Raw genomic sequence first — 17970 nt, forward strand, 5'->3', positions numbered from 1 at the left:
CAATATAATGAGTGAGTCACCGCGCGAGTATCACAGCCCTGAGCACTAACTGCACGAGTGATGAGAGCTGAGGTAATCCCGACTACACTCGCGGCATACATTCACACAGGAGTTCAGTCTGGCGCGTTTCAGTTCATGCCTTTGCAAGCTTAACTTTCATAGAAATGAATTTGAGAAGTTAAAAGACTTACATTGCACACCATAGCTCCGTTTAAATGATCCTGTCTGCAAGCTGAGCTCTCCCTGCAAACTGAGTGTTATCTCCATCCCCCATGCGCAGATTCAAAACATGCGGAAATGGCTCCCTCTGCTGGCTGTAGTCTTTAGCCTCTGGGCAAACATTCCTCCTATGATGCAAAAATCGTCATTTTGCATCATAGGAGGAATTTTTCCAGAAATAAAATGCATAAATCTCTTGTCTCAGGGAGATATGAGGGGGGAAAGCACAATAATTTGAATATTCTCCAGGGTTTCTACTGATACAAGCCATATGCTAATCGCTGAAGTAACCCTTTAATAAATGGACAGAAGCAGGAAGTGTGAAAGTGTGATGAGAAACAGAAGCTGGTGTTCAGATCGAGTCTGAATGAGCCAGAAAGCGAGAGCAGAGCTGCTTTAATAATCACTGGAGCCGTCGGTCAGTTCAGTCTGAGACTACAGAAGAACAACGGCACATTTAATAACGGCAGAAGAGTCACATTACCCCAGAACATCAGCTTTATGCACATTAATGCTGTTCATAAAAGCTCATTAATCAGCATATCAATCCCAGCGCAGCGCTTCACTGCTACAGTCACAATAAACATGACAGATTATTAACCAAACGGCCGATTAACTGGATGATTAAATGAACTGTTCCTCCAGATCTTTGTGACGCATTGTGTACGAGACAAAGGAGACCTGATCGGCCCGCCTTCAAAGTCTCGCGTTAAAGACCTGTTTAATAATTCTTTAGTGGGGAATTTTAATGTGTCAGGGACAAACGCCTCTAGGCGTACCTGCTGACAACTCTACATCACAATAGTGTGTGTGTGTGTGACCCGCCCAATCCAGTCACATAGTATAAGTGACCGAGGAAGTGTGTGTGTGAGTGTGTGTGTCCCGCCCAATTCAGTCACATAGTATAAGTGACCGAGGAAGTGTGTGAGTGTGTGTGTGTGGACACTCCCAGAGACAGACGTACCTGATGTCCTCAGAGATGATGCTGGATCAGGCCGTGCTGTTAGCGGCCGTCACTGTACTGGGACTGCTGGAACAAGGTAATCAATAATCAATAACTTCATACTGGACACGGTCCGATCAAATCAATGTGTTCAGAGAATACACAGATGAGCAACAGAAGACAAATGCTAAATAAGTTGAGCGTTCAAAACAATTCTTAAATCAAGATGATTTTACTAGATGAGCACAATGATGTAAGATTTTTTTTTGTGGAAAATAAAATCTAAATGAAGAGAGTTTTTGCTTAAAACAGGCAAAATGATCTGCCGATGGGGTGAGAGAAATAATCAGGTTCATGTTTGGGGCTGAAAGAAGATTTAAATCAGAAAACAGATTACAGATCCTTTTGCCTGTTTAAAGGACAAACTCGCTTCATTTTCCAGAAAACCAGTAAAAACATCTTATACAATCAGTTAATTAGTAAATGCATCTTGATTTTAGATTTGTTAGACTGGAAACAACGCAAAAATACTACATAAGAACAGCATGTTTTGCAGTGTTTGATTATGGGCTGGACTTAAATGAGTGATTGGAGTGACTTTAAATCATGAACTCAAATGGGCTGATTAAATAATAAGTGAAACGAGTAAACACACAGAATACTACGCTGCTAAAACAATACTCGAGGGTTACACGTTAGAAGAAACTGATTTTATCACGTGTTTTTGGGTAATTAATGTGTAGTTTACTCACCCTCATGTCGGTCCAAACACGAAAGATGAGGTTGTCTTGACAAACACGACTTGTACTGTGATGAACTATCCGTGTAAGAGCTGGCTAAAGTCACTCAGGACAGATTATTTGTAATTAATCCTATATTCTCAACAAACAAGTCTTCTGCTTCTCATGTGAATGTATGACGATGTGTTTAAATGAAAGGCCAACCCGAGCTGTGAAAGGATATTTCGCAACGTGTGCCATGAATGGATTTACCGTCAAACTGCGTTAAATGTGCGTTAAAGCCCGTGTGTGTGTGTGTGTGTGTGTGTGTGTGTGTGTGTGTGTGTGTGTGTGTGTGTGTGTGTGTGTGTTCAGCGTACTTCTCTCTGCAGGTGATCTACGCCCGCAGGAAGTACTCGGTGTCGCCGCCAGCCACCGCAGGAGCGCCCGAGTTTGAGCGAGTTTTTCGGGCACAGTGAGTCGCGTTTACATCCCTGATCTGAGTACACACACACACACACGTACACACACACACACACACACACACACACACACACACACACACACACACACACACACACACACACACACACACACACACACACACACACACACACACACACACACACACACACACACACACACACACACACACACACACACACACAGAGAGAGATGACTTCCCTGATGGGCTTCGTCTCATCCATCTTATATTCTTGCTTCTCTAGAGCCAATTGTTCAGAGTATTTCCCCCTGTTCATCTTCTCGCTTTGGCTGGCGGGAGTTTTCTTCAGTCAAGGTGAGTTTCTCTCTGACCATCATCATCATCAGGTGGACTAATGCCAGCTTTGATCTCAAATTAATTCATTAATTATGGAAGTGTGGTTCCGTCACTATATTACACATTTGCAATAACCCTATTTTATTCAATCTCATTCAGAATTCTCAGTTTTTTCTCAAAATTCAGATATTCGCAATTGTGAGTTATAAAATCAGAATTTATAAAACCATCATTCCAAATTATAAAGTCAGTCTTTAAATAAATAAAAAAAAGAGTCAGCCACCTTTATTAAATAAAGTCTTACGACTGAAATTACGACTTTATATCTCACAACTCTGATTTTTGTGATAATTGAATAAATTCACTTTTGCGTAATAGTATACACTGTCGTATTTTGAGTTTTTTTTTCAAATTCAATTTTTGTGATAATTGAATGAATTCACTTTTGCGTAATAGTATACACTGTCGTATTTTGAGTTTTTTGTCCATTTTGAATTTTTGTGATAATTGAATGAATTCACTTTTGCGTAATAGTATACACTGTCGTATTTTGAGTTTGTCCATTTTGAATTTTTGTGATAATTGAATAAATTCACTTTTGCGTAATAGTATACACTGTCGTATTTTGAGTTTTTTGTCCATTTTAAATTTTTGTTATAATTGAATGAATTCACTTTTGCGTAATAGTATACACTGTCGTATATTGAGGTTTTTTTCAAATTCAATTTTTGTGATAATTGAATGAATTCACTTTTGCGTAATAGTATACACTGTCGTATATTGAGTTTTTTGTCCATTTTGAATTTTTGTGATAATTGAATGAATTCACTTTTGCGTAATAGTATACACTGTCGTATATTGAGGTTTTTTTCAAATTCAATTTTTGTGATAATTGAATGAATTCACTTTTGCGTAATAGTATACACTGTCGTATTTAGAGTTTTTTGTCCATTTTGAATTTTTGTGATAATTGAATGAATTCACTTTTGCGTAATAGTATACACTGTCGTATTTTGAGTTTGTCCATTTTGAATTTGTGATAATTGAATAAATTCACTTTTGCGTAATAGTATACACTGTCGTATTTTGAGTTTTTTGTCCATTTTAAATTTTTGTGATAATTGAATGAATTCACTTTTGCGTAATAGTATACACTGTCGTATATTGAGGTTTTTTTCAAATTCAATTTTTGTGATAATTGAATGAATTCACTTTTGCGTAATAGTATACACTTTCGTATTTTGAGTTTTTTGTCCATTTTGAATTTTTGTGATAATTGAATGAATTCACTTTTGCGTAATAGTATACACTGTCGTATTTTGAGTTTTTTGTCCATTTTGAATTTTTGTGATAATTGAATAAATTCAATTTTACGTAATAGTATACACTGTCGTATTTTGAGTTTTTTGTCCATTTTGAATTTTTGTGATAATTGAATGAATTCACTTTTGCGTAATAGTATACACTGTCGTATATTGAGGTTTTTTTCAAATTCAATTTTTGTGATAATTGAATGAATTCACTTTTGCGTAATAGTATACACTGTCGTATTTAGAGTTTTTTGTCCATTTTGAATTTTTGTGATAATTGAATGAATTCACTTTTGCGTAATAGTATACACTGTCGTATTTTGAGTTTTTTGTCCATTTTGAATTTTTGTGATAATTGAATGAATTCACTTTTGCGTAATAGTATACACTGTCGTATTTTGAGTTTTTTTTTCAAATTCAATTTTTGTGATAATTGAATGAATTCACTTTTGCGTAATAGTATACACTGTCGTATATTGAGTTTTTTGTCCATTTTGAATTTTTGTGATAATTGAATGAATTCACTTTTGCGTAATAGTATACACTGTCGTATTTTGAGTTTGTCCATTTTGAATTTTTGTGATAATTGAATAAATTCACTTTTGCGTAATAGTATACACTGTCGTATTTTGAGTTTTTTGTCCATTTTAAATTTTTGTTATAATTGAATGAATTCACTTTTGCGTAATAGTATACACTGTCGTATATTGAGGTTTTTTTCAAATTCAATTTTTGTGATAATTGAATGAATTCACTTTTGCGTAATAGTATACACTGTCGTATATTGAGTTTTTTGTCCATTTTGAATTTTTGTGATAATTGAATGAATTCACTTTTGCGTAATAGTATACACTGTCGTATATTGAGGTTTTTTTCAAATTCAATTTTTGTGATAATTGAATGAATTCACTTTTGCGTAATAGTATACACTGTCGTATTTAGAGTTTTTTGTCCATTTTGAATTTTTGTGATAATTGAATGAATTCACTTTTGCGTAATAGTATACACTGTCGTATTTTGAGTTTTTTGTCCATTTTAAATTTTTGTGATAATTGAATGAATTCACTTTTGCGTAATAGTATACACTGTCGTATATTGAGGTTTTTTTCAAATTCAATTTTTGTGATAATTGAATGAATTCACTTTTGCGTAATAGTATACACTTTCGTATTTTGAGTTTTTTGTCCATTTTGAATTTTTGTGATAATTGAATGAATTCACTTTTGCGTAATAGTATACACTGTCGTATTTTGAGTTTTTTGTCCATTTTGAATTTTTGTGATAATTGAATAAATTCAATTTTACGTAATAGTATACACTGTCGTATTTTGAGTTTTTTGTCCATTTTGAATTTTTGTGATAATTGAATGAATTCACTTTTGCGTAATAGTATACACTGTCGTATATTGAGGTTTTTTTCAAATTCAATTTTTGTGATAATTGAATGAATTCACTTTTGCGTAATAGTATACACTGTCGTATTTAGAGTTTTTTGTCCATTTTGAATTTTTGTGATAATTGAATGAATTCACTTTTGCGTAATAGTATACACTGTCGTATTTTGAGTTTTTTGTCCATTTTGAATTTTTGTGATAATTGAATGAATTCACTTTTGCGTAATAGTATACACTGTCGTATTTTGAGTTTTTTGTCCATTTTGAATTTTTGTGATAATTGAATGAATTCACTTTTGCGTAATAGTATATACACTGTCGTATTTTGAGTTTTTTGTCCATTTTGAATTTTTGTGCTAATTGAATGAATTCACTTTTGCGTAATAGTATACACTGTCGTATTTTGAGTTTTTTACCCATTTTGAATTTTTGTGATAATTGAATGAATTCACTTTTGCGTAATAGTATACACTGTCGTATATTGAGTTTTTTGTCCATTTTGAATTTTTGTGATAATTGAATAAATTCAATTTTACGTAATAGTATACACTGTCGTATATTGAGTTTTTTGTCCATTTTAAATTTTTGTGATAATTGAATAAATTCACTTTTGCGTAATAGTATACACTGTCGTATATTGAGTTTTTTGTCCATTTTAAATTTTTGTGATAATTGAATAAATTCACTTTTGCGTAATAGTATACACTGTCGTATTTTGAGTTTTTTGTCCATTTTAAATTTTTGTGATAATTGAATGAATTCACTTTTGCGTAATAGTATACACTGTCGTATTTTGAGTTTTTTGTCCATTTTGAATTTTTGTGATAATTGAATGAATTCACTTTTGCGTAATAGTATACACTGTCGTATTTTGAGTTTTTTGTCCATTTTGAATTTTTGTGATAATTGAATGAATTCACTTTTGCGTAATAGTATACACTGTCGTATATTGAGTTTTTTGTCCATTTTAAATTTTTGTGATAATTGAATAAATTCACTTTTGCGTAATAGTATACACTGTCGTATTTTGAGTTTTTTGTCCATTTTTAATTTGTGTGATAATTGAATAAATTCAATTTTGCGTAATAGTATACACTGTCGTATTTTGAGTTTTTTGTCCATTTTGAATTTTTGTGATAATTGAATGAATTCACTTTTGCGTAATAGTATACACTGTCGTATTTTGAGTTTTTTGTCCATTTTGAATTTTTTTGATAATTGAATAAATTCACTTTTGCGTAATAGTATACACTTTCGTATTTTGAGTTTTTTGTCCATTTTTAATTTTTGTGATAATTGAATGAATTCACTTTTGCGTAATAGTATACACTGTAGTATATTGAGTTTTTTTTTCAAATTCAATTTTTGTGATAATTGAATAAATTCACTTTTGCGTAATAGTATACACTGTCGTATATTGAGTTTTTTTTTCAAATTCAATTTTTGTGATAATTGAATGAATTCAATTTTGCGTAATAGTATACACTGTCGTATTTTGAGTTTTTTGTCCATTTTGAATTTGTGATAATTGAATAAATTCACTTTTGCGTAATAGTATACACTGTCGTATATTGAGTTTTTTGTCCATTTTGAATTTTTGTGATAATTGAATGAATTCACTTTTGCGTAATAGTATACACTGTCGTATTTTGAGTTTTTTGTCCATTTTGAATTTTTTTGATAATTGAATAAATTCACTTTTGCGTAATAGTATACACTTTCGTATTTTGAGTTTTTTGTCCATTTTTAATTTTTGTGATAATTGAATGAATTCACTTTTGCGTAATAGTATACACTGTCGTATTTGGAGTTTTTTTTTCAAATTCAATTTTTGTGATAATTGAATAAATTCACTTTTGCGTAATAGTATACACTGTCGTATATTGAGTTTTTTTTTCAAATTCAATTTTTGTGATAATTGAATGAATTCACTTTTGCGTAATAGTATACACTGTCGTATATTGAGTTTTGTCCATTTTGAATTTTTGTAATAATTGAATGAATTCACTTTTGCGTAATAGTATACACTGTCGTATATTGAGTTTTGTCCATTTTGAATTTTTGTAATAATTGAATGAATTCACTTTTGCGTAATAGTATACACTGTCGTATTTTGAGTTTTTTGTCCATTTAAAATTTTTGTGATAATTGAATGAATTCACTTTTGCGTAATAGTATACACTGTCGTATATTGAGTTTTGTCCATTTAAAATTTTTGTGATAATTGAATGAATTCACTTTTGCGTAATAGTATACACTGTCGTATATTGAGTTTTTTGTCCATTTTGAATTTTTGTGATAATTCAATGAATTCACTTTTTTGCGTAATAGTATACACTGTCGTATTTTGAGTTTTTTGTCCATTTTGAATTTTTGTGATAATTGAATGAATTCAATTTTGCGTAATAGTATACACTGTCGTATTTTGAGTTTTTTACCCATTTTGAAATTTTGTGATAATTGAATGAATTCACTTTTGCGTAATAGTATACACTTTCGTATTTTGAGTTTTTTGTCCATTTTGAATTTGTGATAATTGAATAAATTCACTTTTGCGTTATAGTATACACTGTCGTATATTGAGTTTTTTGTCCATTTTGAATTTTTGTGATAATTGAATGAATTCACTTTTGCGTAATAGTATACACTGTCGTATTTTGAGTTTTTTACCCATTTTGAATTTTTGTGATAATTGAATGAATTCACTTTTGCGTAATAGTATACACTTTCGTATTTTGAGTTTTTTGTCCATTTTGAATTTGTGATAATTGAATAAATTCACTTTTGCGTTATAGTATACACTTTCGTATTTTGAGTTTTTTGTCCATTTTGAATTTTTGTGATAATTTAATGAATTCACTTTTGCGTAATAGTATACACTTTCGTATATTGAGTTTTTTGTTCATTTTGAATTTTTGTGCTAATTGAATAAATTCACTTTTGCGTAATAGTATACACTGTCGTATTTTGAGTTTTTTGTCCATTTTGAATTTTTGTGATAATTGAATGAATTCACTTTTGCGTAATAGTATACACTGTCGTATTTTGAGTTTTTTGTCCATTTTGAATTTTTGTGATAATTGAATAAATTCACTTTTGCGTAATAGTATACACTGTCGTATTTTGAGTTTTTTGTCCATTTAAAATTTTTGTGATTATTGAATGAATTCACTTTTGCGTAATAGTATACACTGTCGTATTTTGAGTTTTTTGTCCATTTAAAATTTTTGTGATAATTGAATAAATTCACTTTTGCGTAATAGTATACACTGTCGTATTTTGAGTTTTTTTTTCAAATTCAATTTTTGTGCTAATTGAATGAATTCACTTTTGCGTAATAGTATACACTGTCGTATATTGAGTTTTTTGTTCATTTTGAATTTTTGTGATAATTGAATGAATTCACTTTTGCGTAATAGTATACACTGTCGTATTTTGAGTTTTTTTTTCAAATTCAATTTTTGTGCTAATTGAATGAATTCACTTTTGCGTAATAGTATACACTGTCGTATATTGAGTTTTTTGTTCATTTTGAATTTTTGTGATAATTGAATGAATTCACTTTTGCGTAATAGTATACACTGTCGTATTTTGAGTTTTTTTTTCAAATTCAATTTTTGTGCTAATTGAATGAATTCACTTTTGCGTAATAGTATACACTGTCGTATATTGAGTTTTTTGTTCATTTTGAATTTTTGTGCTAATTGAATAAATTCACTTTTGCGTAATAGTATACACTGTCGTATTTTGAGTTTTTTGTTCATTTTGAATTTTTGTGATAATTGAATGAATTCACTTTTGCGTAATAGTATACACTGTCGTATTTTGAGTTTTTTGTCCATTTTGAATTTTTGTGATAATTGAATAAATTCACTTTTGCGTAATAGTATACACTGTCGTATTTTGAGTTTTTTGTCCATTTAAAATTTTTGTGATTATTGAATGAATTCACTTTTGCGTAATAGTATACACTGTCGTATTTTGAGTTTTTTGTCCATTTAAAATTTTTGTGATAATTGAATAAATTCACTTTTGCGTAATAGTATACACTGTCGTATTTTGAGTTTTTTGTCCATTTAAAATTTTTGTGATTATTGAATGAATTCACTTTTGCGTAATAGTATACACTGTCGTATTTTGAGTTTTTTTTTCAAATTCAATTTTTGTGCTAATTGAATGAATTCACTTTTGCGTAATAGTATACACTGTCGTATTCTGAGTTTTTTGTCCATTTTGAATTTTTGTGATAATTGAATGAATTCACTTTTGCGTAATAGTATACACTTTCGTATATTGAGTTTTTGTTCATTTTGAATTTGTGATAATTCAATGAATTCACTTTTTTGCGTAATAGTATACACTGTCGTATTTAGAGTTTTTTGTCCATTTTGAATTTTTGTGATAATTGAATGAATTCACTTTTGCGTAATAGTATACACTGTCGTATTTTGAGTTTTTTGTCCATTTTGAATTTTTGTGATAATTGAATGAATTCACTTTTGCGTAATAGTATACACTTTCGTATATTGAGTTTTTGTTCATTTTGAATTTGTGATAATTCAATGAATTCACTTTTTTGCGTAATAGTAACCACTGTCGTATTTAGAGTTTTTTGTCCATTTTGAATTTTTGTGATAATTGAATGAATTCACTTTTGCGTAATAGTATACACTTTCGTATATTGAGTTTTTGTTCATTTTGAATTTGTGATAATTCAATGAATTCACTTTTTTGCGTAATAGTATACACTGTCGTATTTTGAGTTTTTTGTCCATTTTGAATTTTTGTGATAATTGAATTAATTCACTTTTGCGTAATAGTATACACTTTCGTATATTGAGTTTTTGTTCATTTTGAATTTGTGATAATTCAATGAATTCACTTTTTTGCGTAATAGTATACACTGTCGTATTTTGAGTTTTTTGTCCATTTTGAATTTTTGTGATAATTGAATGAATTCACTTTTGCGTAATAGTATACACTGTCGTATTTAGAGTTTTTTGTCCATTTTGAATTTTTGTGATAATTGAATGAATTCACTTTTGCGTAATAGTATACACTGTCGTATTTAGAGTTTTTTGTCCATTTTGAATTTTTGTGATAATTGAATGAATTCACTTTTGCGTAATAGTATACACTGTCGTATTTTGAGTTTTTTGTCCATTTTGAATTTTTGTGATAATTGAATAAATTCAATTTTACGTAATAGTATACACTGTCGTATTTTGAGTTTTTTGTCCATTTTGAATTTTTGTGATAATTGAATGAATTCACTTTTGCGTAATAGTATACACTGTCGTATATTGAGGTTTTTTTCAAATTCAATTTTTGTGATAATTGAATGAATTCACTTTTGCGTAATAGTATACACTGTCGTATTTAGAGTTTTTTGTCCATTTTGAATTTTTGTGATAATTGAATGAATTCACTTTTGCGTAATAGTATACACTGTCGTATTTTGAGTTTTTTGTCCATTTTGAATTTTTGTGATAATTGAATAAATTCAATTTTACGTAATAGTATACACTGTCGTATTTTGAGTTTTTTGTCCATTTTGAATTTTTGTGATAATTGAATGAATTCACTTTTGCGTAATAGTATACACTGTCGTATTTTGAGTTTTTTGTCCATTTTGAATTTTTGTGCTAATTGGATGAATTCACTTTTGCGTAATAGTATACACTGTCGTATTTTGAGTTTTTTACCCATTTTGAATTTTTGTGATAATTGAATGAATTCACTTTTGCGTAATAGTATACACTGTCGTATATTGAGTTTTTTGTCCATTTTGAATTTTTGTGATAATTGAATAAATTCAATTTTACGTAATAGTATACACTGTCGTATTTTGAGTTTTTTGTCCATTTTGAATTTTTGTGATAATTGAATAAATTCAATTTTACGTAATAGTATACACTGTCGTATATTGAGTTTTTTGTCCATTTTAAATTTTTGTGATAATTGAATAAATTCACTTTTGCGTAATAGTATACACTGTCGTATTTTGAGTTTTTTGTCCATTTTGAATTTTTGTGATAATTGAATGAATTCACTTTTGCGTAATAGTATACACTGTCGTATATTGAGTTTTTTGTCCATTTTAAATTTTTGTGATAATTGAATAAATTCACTTTTGCGTAATAGTACACACTGTCGTATTTTGAGTTTTTTGTCCATTTTTAATTTGTGTGATAATTGAATAAATTCAATTTTTCGTAATAGTATACACTGTCGTATTTTGAGTTTTTTGTCCATTTTGAATTTTTGTGATAATTGAATGAATTCACTTTTGCGTAATAGTATACACTGTCGTATATTGAGTTTTTTGTCCATTTTAAATTTTTGTGATAATTGAATAAATTCACTTTTGCGTAATAGTACACACTGTCGTATTTTGAGTTTTTTGTCCATTTTTAATTTGTGTGATAATTGAATAAATTCAATTTTGCGTAATAGTATACACTGTCGTATTTTGAGTTTTTTGTCCATTTTGAATTTTTGTGATAATTGAATGAATTCACTTTTGCGTAATAGTATACACTGTCGTATTTTGAGTTTTTTGTCCATTTTGAATTTTTGTGATAATTGAATGAATTCACTTTTGCGTAATAGTATACACTGTCGTATATTGAGTTTTTTGTCCATTTTAAATTTTTGTGATAATTGAATAAATTCACTTTTGCGTAATAGTACACACTGTCGTATTTTGAGTTTTTTGTCCATTTTTAATTTGTGTGATAATTGAATAAATTCAATTTTGCGTAATAGTATACACTGTCGTATTTTGAGTTTTTTGTCCATTTTGAATTTTTGTGATAATTGAATGAATTCACTTTTGCGTAATAGTATACACTGTCGTATTTTGAGTTTTTTGTCCATTTTGAATTTTTTTGATAATTGAATAAATTCACTTTTGCGTAATAGTATACACTGTCGTATTTTGAGTTTTTTGTCCATTTTTAATTTTTGTGATAATTGAATGAATTCACTTTTGCGTAATAGTATACACTGTAGTATATTGAGTTTTTTTTTCAAATTCAATTTTTGTGATAATTGAATAAATTCACTTTTGCGTAATAGTATACACTGTCGTATATTGAGTTTTTTTTTCAAATTCAATTTTTGTGATAATTGAATGAATTCAATTTTGCGTAATAGTATACACTGTCGTATTTTGAGTTTTTTGTCCATTTTGAATTTGTGATAATTGAATAAATTCACTTTTGCGTAATAGTATACACTGTCGTATATTGAGTTTTTTGTCCATTTTGAATTTTTGTGATAATTGAATGAATTCACTTTTGCGTAATAGTATACACTGTCGTATTTTGAGTTTTTTGTCCATTTTGAATTTTTTTGATAATTGAATAAATTCACTTTTGCGTAATAGTATACACTTTCGTATTTTGAGTTTTTTGTCCATTTTTAATTTTTGTGATAATTGAATGAATTCACTTTTGCGTAATAGTATACACTGTCGTATTTGGAGTTTTTTTTTCAAATTCAATTTTTGTGATAATTGAATAAATTCACTTTTGCGTAATAGTATACACTGTCGTATATTGAGTTTTTTTTTCAAATTCAATTTTTGTGATAATTGAATGAATTCACTTTTGCGTAATAGTATACACTGTCGTATATTGAGTTTTGTCCATTTTGAATTTTTGTAATAATTGAATGAATTCACTTTTACGTAATAGTATACACTGTCGTATATTGAGTTTTTTGTCCATTTAAAATTTTTGTGATAATTGAATGAATTCACTTTTGCGTAATAGTATACACTGTCGTATTTTGAGTTTTGTCCATTTTGAATTTGTGATAATTGAATGAATTCACTTTTGCGTAATAGTATACACTGTCGTATATTGAGTTTTGTCCATTTAAAATTGTGATAATTGAATGAATTCACTTTTGCGTAATAGTATACACTGTCGTATATTGAGTTTTTTGTCCATTTTGAATTTTTGTGATAATTCAATGAATTCACTTTTTTGCGTAATAGTATACACTGTCGTATTTTGAGTTTTTTGTCCATTTTTAATTTTTGTGATAATTGAATAAATTCACTTTTGCGTTATAGTATACACTTTCGTATTTTGAGTTTTTTGTCCATTTTGAATTTTTGTGATAATTTAATGAATTCACTTTTGCGTAATAGTATACACTTTCGTATATTGAGTTTTTTGTTCATTTTGAATTTTTGTGATAATTGAATGAATTCACTTTTGCGTAATAGTATACACTTTCGTATATTGAGTTTTTTGTCCATTTTGAATTTTTGTGATAATTGAATGAATTCACTTTTGCGTAATAGTATACACTGTCGTATTTTGAGTTTTTTGTCCATTTTGAATTTTTGTGATAATTGAATGAATTCACTTTTGCGTAATAGTATACACTGTCGTATATTGAGTTTTTTTTTCAAATTCAATTTTTGTGATAATTGAATGAATTCACTTTTGCGTAATAGTATACACTGTCGTATTTTAAATTTTTTTTCAAATTCAATTTTTGTGATAATTGAATGAATTCACTTTTGCGTAATAGTATACACTTTCGTATATTGAGTTTTTGTTCATTTTGAATTTGTGATAATTCAATGAATTCACTTTTTTGCGTAATAGTATACACTGTCGTATTTTGAGTTTTTTGTCCATTTTGAATTTTTGTGATAATTGAATGAATTCACTTTTGCGTAATAGTATACACTTTCGTATATTGAGTTTTTTGTCCATTTTGAATTTTTGTGATAATTGAATGAATTCACTTTTGCGTAATAGTATACACTGTCGTATTTTGAGTTTTTTGTCCATTTTGAATTTTTGTGATAATTGAATGAATTCACTTTTGCGTAATAGTATACACTGTCGTATATTGAGTTTTTTTTTCAAATTCAATTTTTGTGATAATTGAATGAATTCACTTTTGCGTAATAGTATACACTGTCGTATTTTAAATTTTTTTTCAAATTCAATTTTTGTGATAATTGAATGAATTCACTTTTGCGTAATAGTATACACTTTCGTATATTGAGTTTTTGTTCATTTTGAATTTGTGATAATTCAATGAATTCACTTTTTTGCGTAATAGTATACACTGTCGTATTTTGAATTTTTTGTCCATTTTGAATTTTTGTGATAATTGAATGAATTCACTTTTGCGTAATAGTATACACTGTCGTATTTTGAGTTTTTTGTCCATTTTTAATTTTTGTGCTAATTGAATGAATTCACTTTTGCGTAATAGTATACACTGTCGTATTTTGAGTTTTTTGTCCATTTTGAATTTTTGTGATAATTGAATGAATTCACTTTTGCGTAATAGTATACACTGTCGTATATTGAGTTTTGTCCATTTTGAATTTTTGTGATAATTGAATGAATTCACTTTTGCGTAATAGTATACACTGTCGTATTTTGAGTTTTTTTTTCTAATTCAATTTTTGTGCTAATTGAATGAATTCACTTTTGCGTAATAGTATACACTGTCGTATTTTGAGTTTTTTGTCCATTTTGAATTTTTGTGATAATTGAATGAATTCACTTTTGCGTAATAGTATACATTGTCGTATTTTGAGTTTTTTGTCCATTTTAAATTTTTGTGATAATTGAATGAATTCACTTTTGCGTAATAGTATACACTGTCGTATTGAGTTTTTTGTCCATTTTGAATTTTTGTGATAATTGAATGAATTCACTTTTGCGTAATAGTATACACTGTCGTATTTTGAGTTTTTTGTCCATTTTGAATTTTTGTGATAATTGAATAAATTCACTTTTGCGTAATAGTATACACTGTCGTATATTGAGTTTTGTCCATTTTGAATTTTTGTGATAATTGAATGAATTCACTTTTGCGTAATAGTATACACTGTCGTATATTGAGTTTTGTCCATTTTGAATTTTTGTGATAATTGAATGAATTCACTTTTGCGTAATAGTATACACTGTCGTATATTGAGTTGTCCATTTTGAATTTTTGTGATAATTGAATGAATTCACTTTTGCGTAATAGTATACACTGTCGTATATTGAGTTTTGTCCATTTTGAATTTTTGTGATAATTGAATGAATTCACTTTTGCGTAATAGTATACACTGTCGTATTTTGAGTTTTTTTTTCTAATTCAATTTTTGTGCTAATTGAATGAATTCACTTTTGCGTAATAGTATACACTGTCGTATTTTGAGTTTTTTGTCCATTTTGAATTTTTGTGATAATTGAATGAATTCACTTTTGCGTAATAGTATACATTGTCGTATTTTGAGTTTTTTGTCCATTTTAAATTTTTGTGATAATTGAATGAATTCACTTTTGCGTAATAGTATACACTGTCGTATTGAGTTTTTTGTCCATTTTGAATTTTTGTGATAATTGAATGAATTCACTTTTGCGTAATAGTATACACTGTCGTATTTTGAGTTTTTTGTCCATTTTGAATTTTTGTGATAATTGAATGAATTCACTTTTGCGTAATAGTATACACTGTCGTATATTGAGTTTTTTGTCCATTTTGAATTTTTGTGATAATTCAATGAATTCACTTTTTTGCGTAATAGTATACACTGTCGTATTTTGAGTTTTTTGTCCATTTTGAATTTTTGTGATAATTGAATGAATTCACTTTTGCGTAATAGTATACACTTTCGTATTTTGAGTTTTTTGTCCATTTTGAATTTTTGTGATAATTGAATGAATTCACTTTTGCGTAATAGTACACACTGTCGTATATTGAGTTTTTTGTCCATTTTGAATTTTTGTGATAATTGAATGAATTCACTTTTGCGTAATAGTATACACTGTTGTATTTTGAGTTTTTTGTCCATTTTTAATTTTTGTGATAATTGAATAAATTCACTTTTGCGTTATAGTATACACTTTCGTATTTTGAGTTTTTTGTCCATTTTGAATTTTTGTGATAATTTAATGAATTCACTTTTGCGTAATAGTATACACTTTCGTATATTGAGTTTTTTGTTCATTTTGAATTTTTGTGATAATTGAATGAATTCACTTTTGCGTAATAGTATACACTTTCGTATATTGAGTTTTTTGTCCATTTTGAATTTTTGTGATAATTGAATGAATTCACTTTTGCGTAATAGTATACACTGTCGTATTTTGAGTTTTTTGTCCATTTTGAATTTTTGTGATAATTGAATGAATTCACTTTTGCGTAATAGTATACACTGTCGTATATTGAGTTTTTTTTTCAAATTCAATTTTTGTGATAATTGAATGAATTCACTTTTGCGTAATAGTATACACTGTCGTATTTTAAATTTTTTTTCAAATTCAATTTTTGTGATAATTGAATGAATTCACTTTTGCGTAATAGTATACACTTTCGTATATTGAGTTTTTGTTCATTTTGAATTTGTGATAATTCAATGAATTCACTTTTGCGTAATAGTATACACTGTCGTATTTTGAGTTTTTTGTCCATTTTGAATTTTTGTGATAATTGAATGAATTCACTTTTGCGTAATAGTATACACTGTCGTATTTTGAGTTTTTTGTCCATTTTTAATTTTTGTGCTAATTGAATGAATTCACTTTTGCGTAATAGTATACACTGTCGTATTTTGAGTTTTTTGTCCATTTTGAATTTTTGTGATAATTGAATGAATTCACTTTTGCGTAATAGTATACACTGTCGTATATTGAGTTTTGTCCATTTTGAATTTTTGTGATAATTGAATGAATTCACTTTTGCGTAATAGTATACACTGTCGTATTTTGAGTTTTTTTTTCAAATTCAATTTTTGTGATAATTGAATGAATTCACTTTTGCGTAATAGTATACACTGTCGTATATTGAGTTTTTTGTCCATTTTGAATTTTTGTGATAATTGAATGAATTCACTTTTGCGTAATAGTATACACTGTCGTATTTTGAGTTTGTCCATTTTGAATTTTTGTGATAATTGAATAAATTCACTTTTGCGTAATAGTATACACTGTCGTATTTTGAGTTTTTTGTCCATTTTAAATTTTTGTTATAATTGAATGAATTCACTTTTGCGTAATAGTATACACTGTCGTATATTGAGGTTTTTTTCAAATTCAATTTTTGTGATAATTGAATGAATTCACTTTTGCGTAATAGTATACACTGTCGTATATTGAGTTTTTTGTCCATTTTGAATTTTTGTGATAATTGAATGAATTCACTTTTGCGTAATAGTATACACTGTCGTATATTGAGGTTTTTTTCAAATTCAATTTTTGTGATAATTGAATGAATTCACTTTTGCGTAATAGTATACACTGTCGTATTTAGAGTTTTTTGTCCATTTTGAATTTTTGTGATAATTGAATGAATTCACTTTTGCGTAATAGTATACACTGTCGTATTTTGAGTTTTTTGTCCATTTTAAATTTTTGTGATAATTGAATGAATTCACTTTTGCGTAATAGTATACACTGTCGTATATTGAGGTTTTTTTCAAATTCAATTTTTGTGATAATTGAATGAATTCACTTTTGCGTAATAGTATACACTGTCGTATTTAGAGTTTTTTGTCCATTTTGAATTTTTGTGATAATTGAATGAATTCACTTTTGCGTAATAGTATACACTGTCGTATTTTGAGTTTTTT

At 28.4% G+C, this 17970-nt stretch overlaps 1 protein-coding gene and 1 long non-coding RNA gene across 3 annotated transcripts in view; one reads left to right on the forward strand and one right to left on the reverse strand.

The window, feature by feature from the left end:
- Positions 1-17970, reverse strand: part of LOC137092494 (uncharacterized) — a 64453-nt gene that overhangs the window by 14608 nt on the left and 31875 nt on the right. For both annotated transcript variants that reach the window (XR_010908301.1, XR_010908300.1), the window contains exon 2: positions 1184-1249. This is a non-coding gene — a long non-coding RNA (uncharacterized lncRNA). The remainder of the gene's footprint in view (positions 1-1183; positions 1250-17970) is intronic.
- The window catches only part of ltc4s (leukotriene C4 synthase), a 49033-nt gene continuing 32179 nt past the window's right edge, over positions 1117-17970 (forward strand). Inside the window, exons 1-3 of the mRNA XM_067456753.1 lie at positions 1117-1259; positions 2257-2356; positions 2610-2680. Coding sequence (XP_067312854.1) covers positions 1187-1259; positions 2257-2356; positions 2610-2680 — 244 coding nt within the window. The 5' untranslated portion in view covers positions 1117-1186. The remainder of the gene's footprint in view (positions 1260-2256; positions 2357-2609; positions 2681-17970) is intronic.

The sequence above is a fragment of the Pseudorasbora parva genome, chromosome 11 (assembly GCF_024679245.1).
Source record: "Pseudorasbora parva isolate DD20220531a chromosome 11, ASM2467924v1, whole genome shotgun sequence".
Classification (NCBI taxonomy): Eukaryota; Metazoa; Chordata; class Actinopteri; order Cypriniformes; family Gobionidae; genus Pseudorasbora; species Pseudorasbora parva.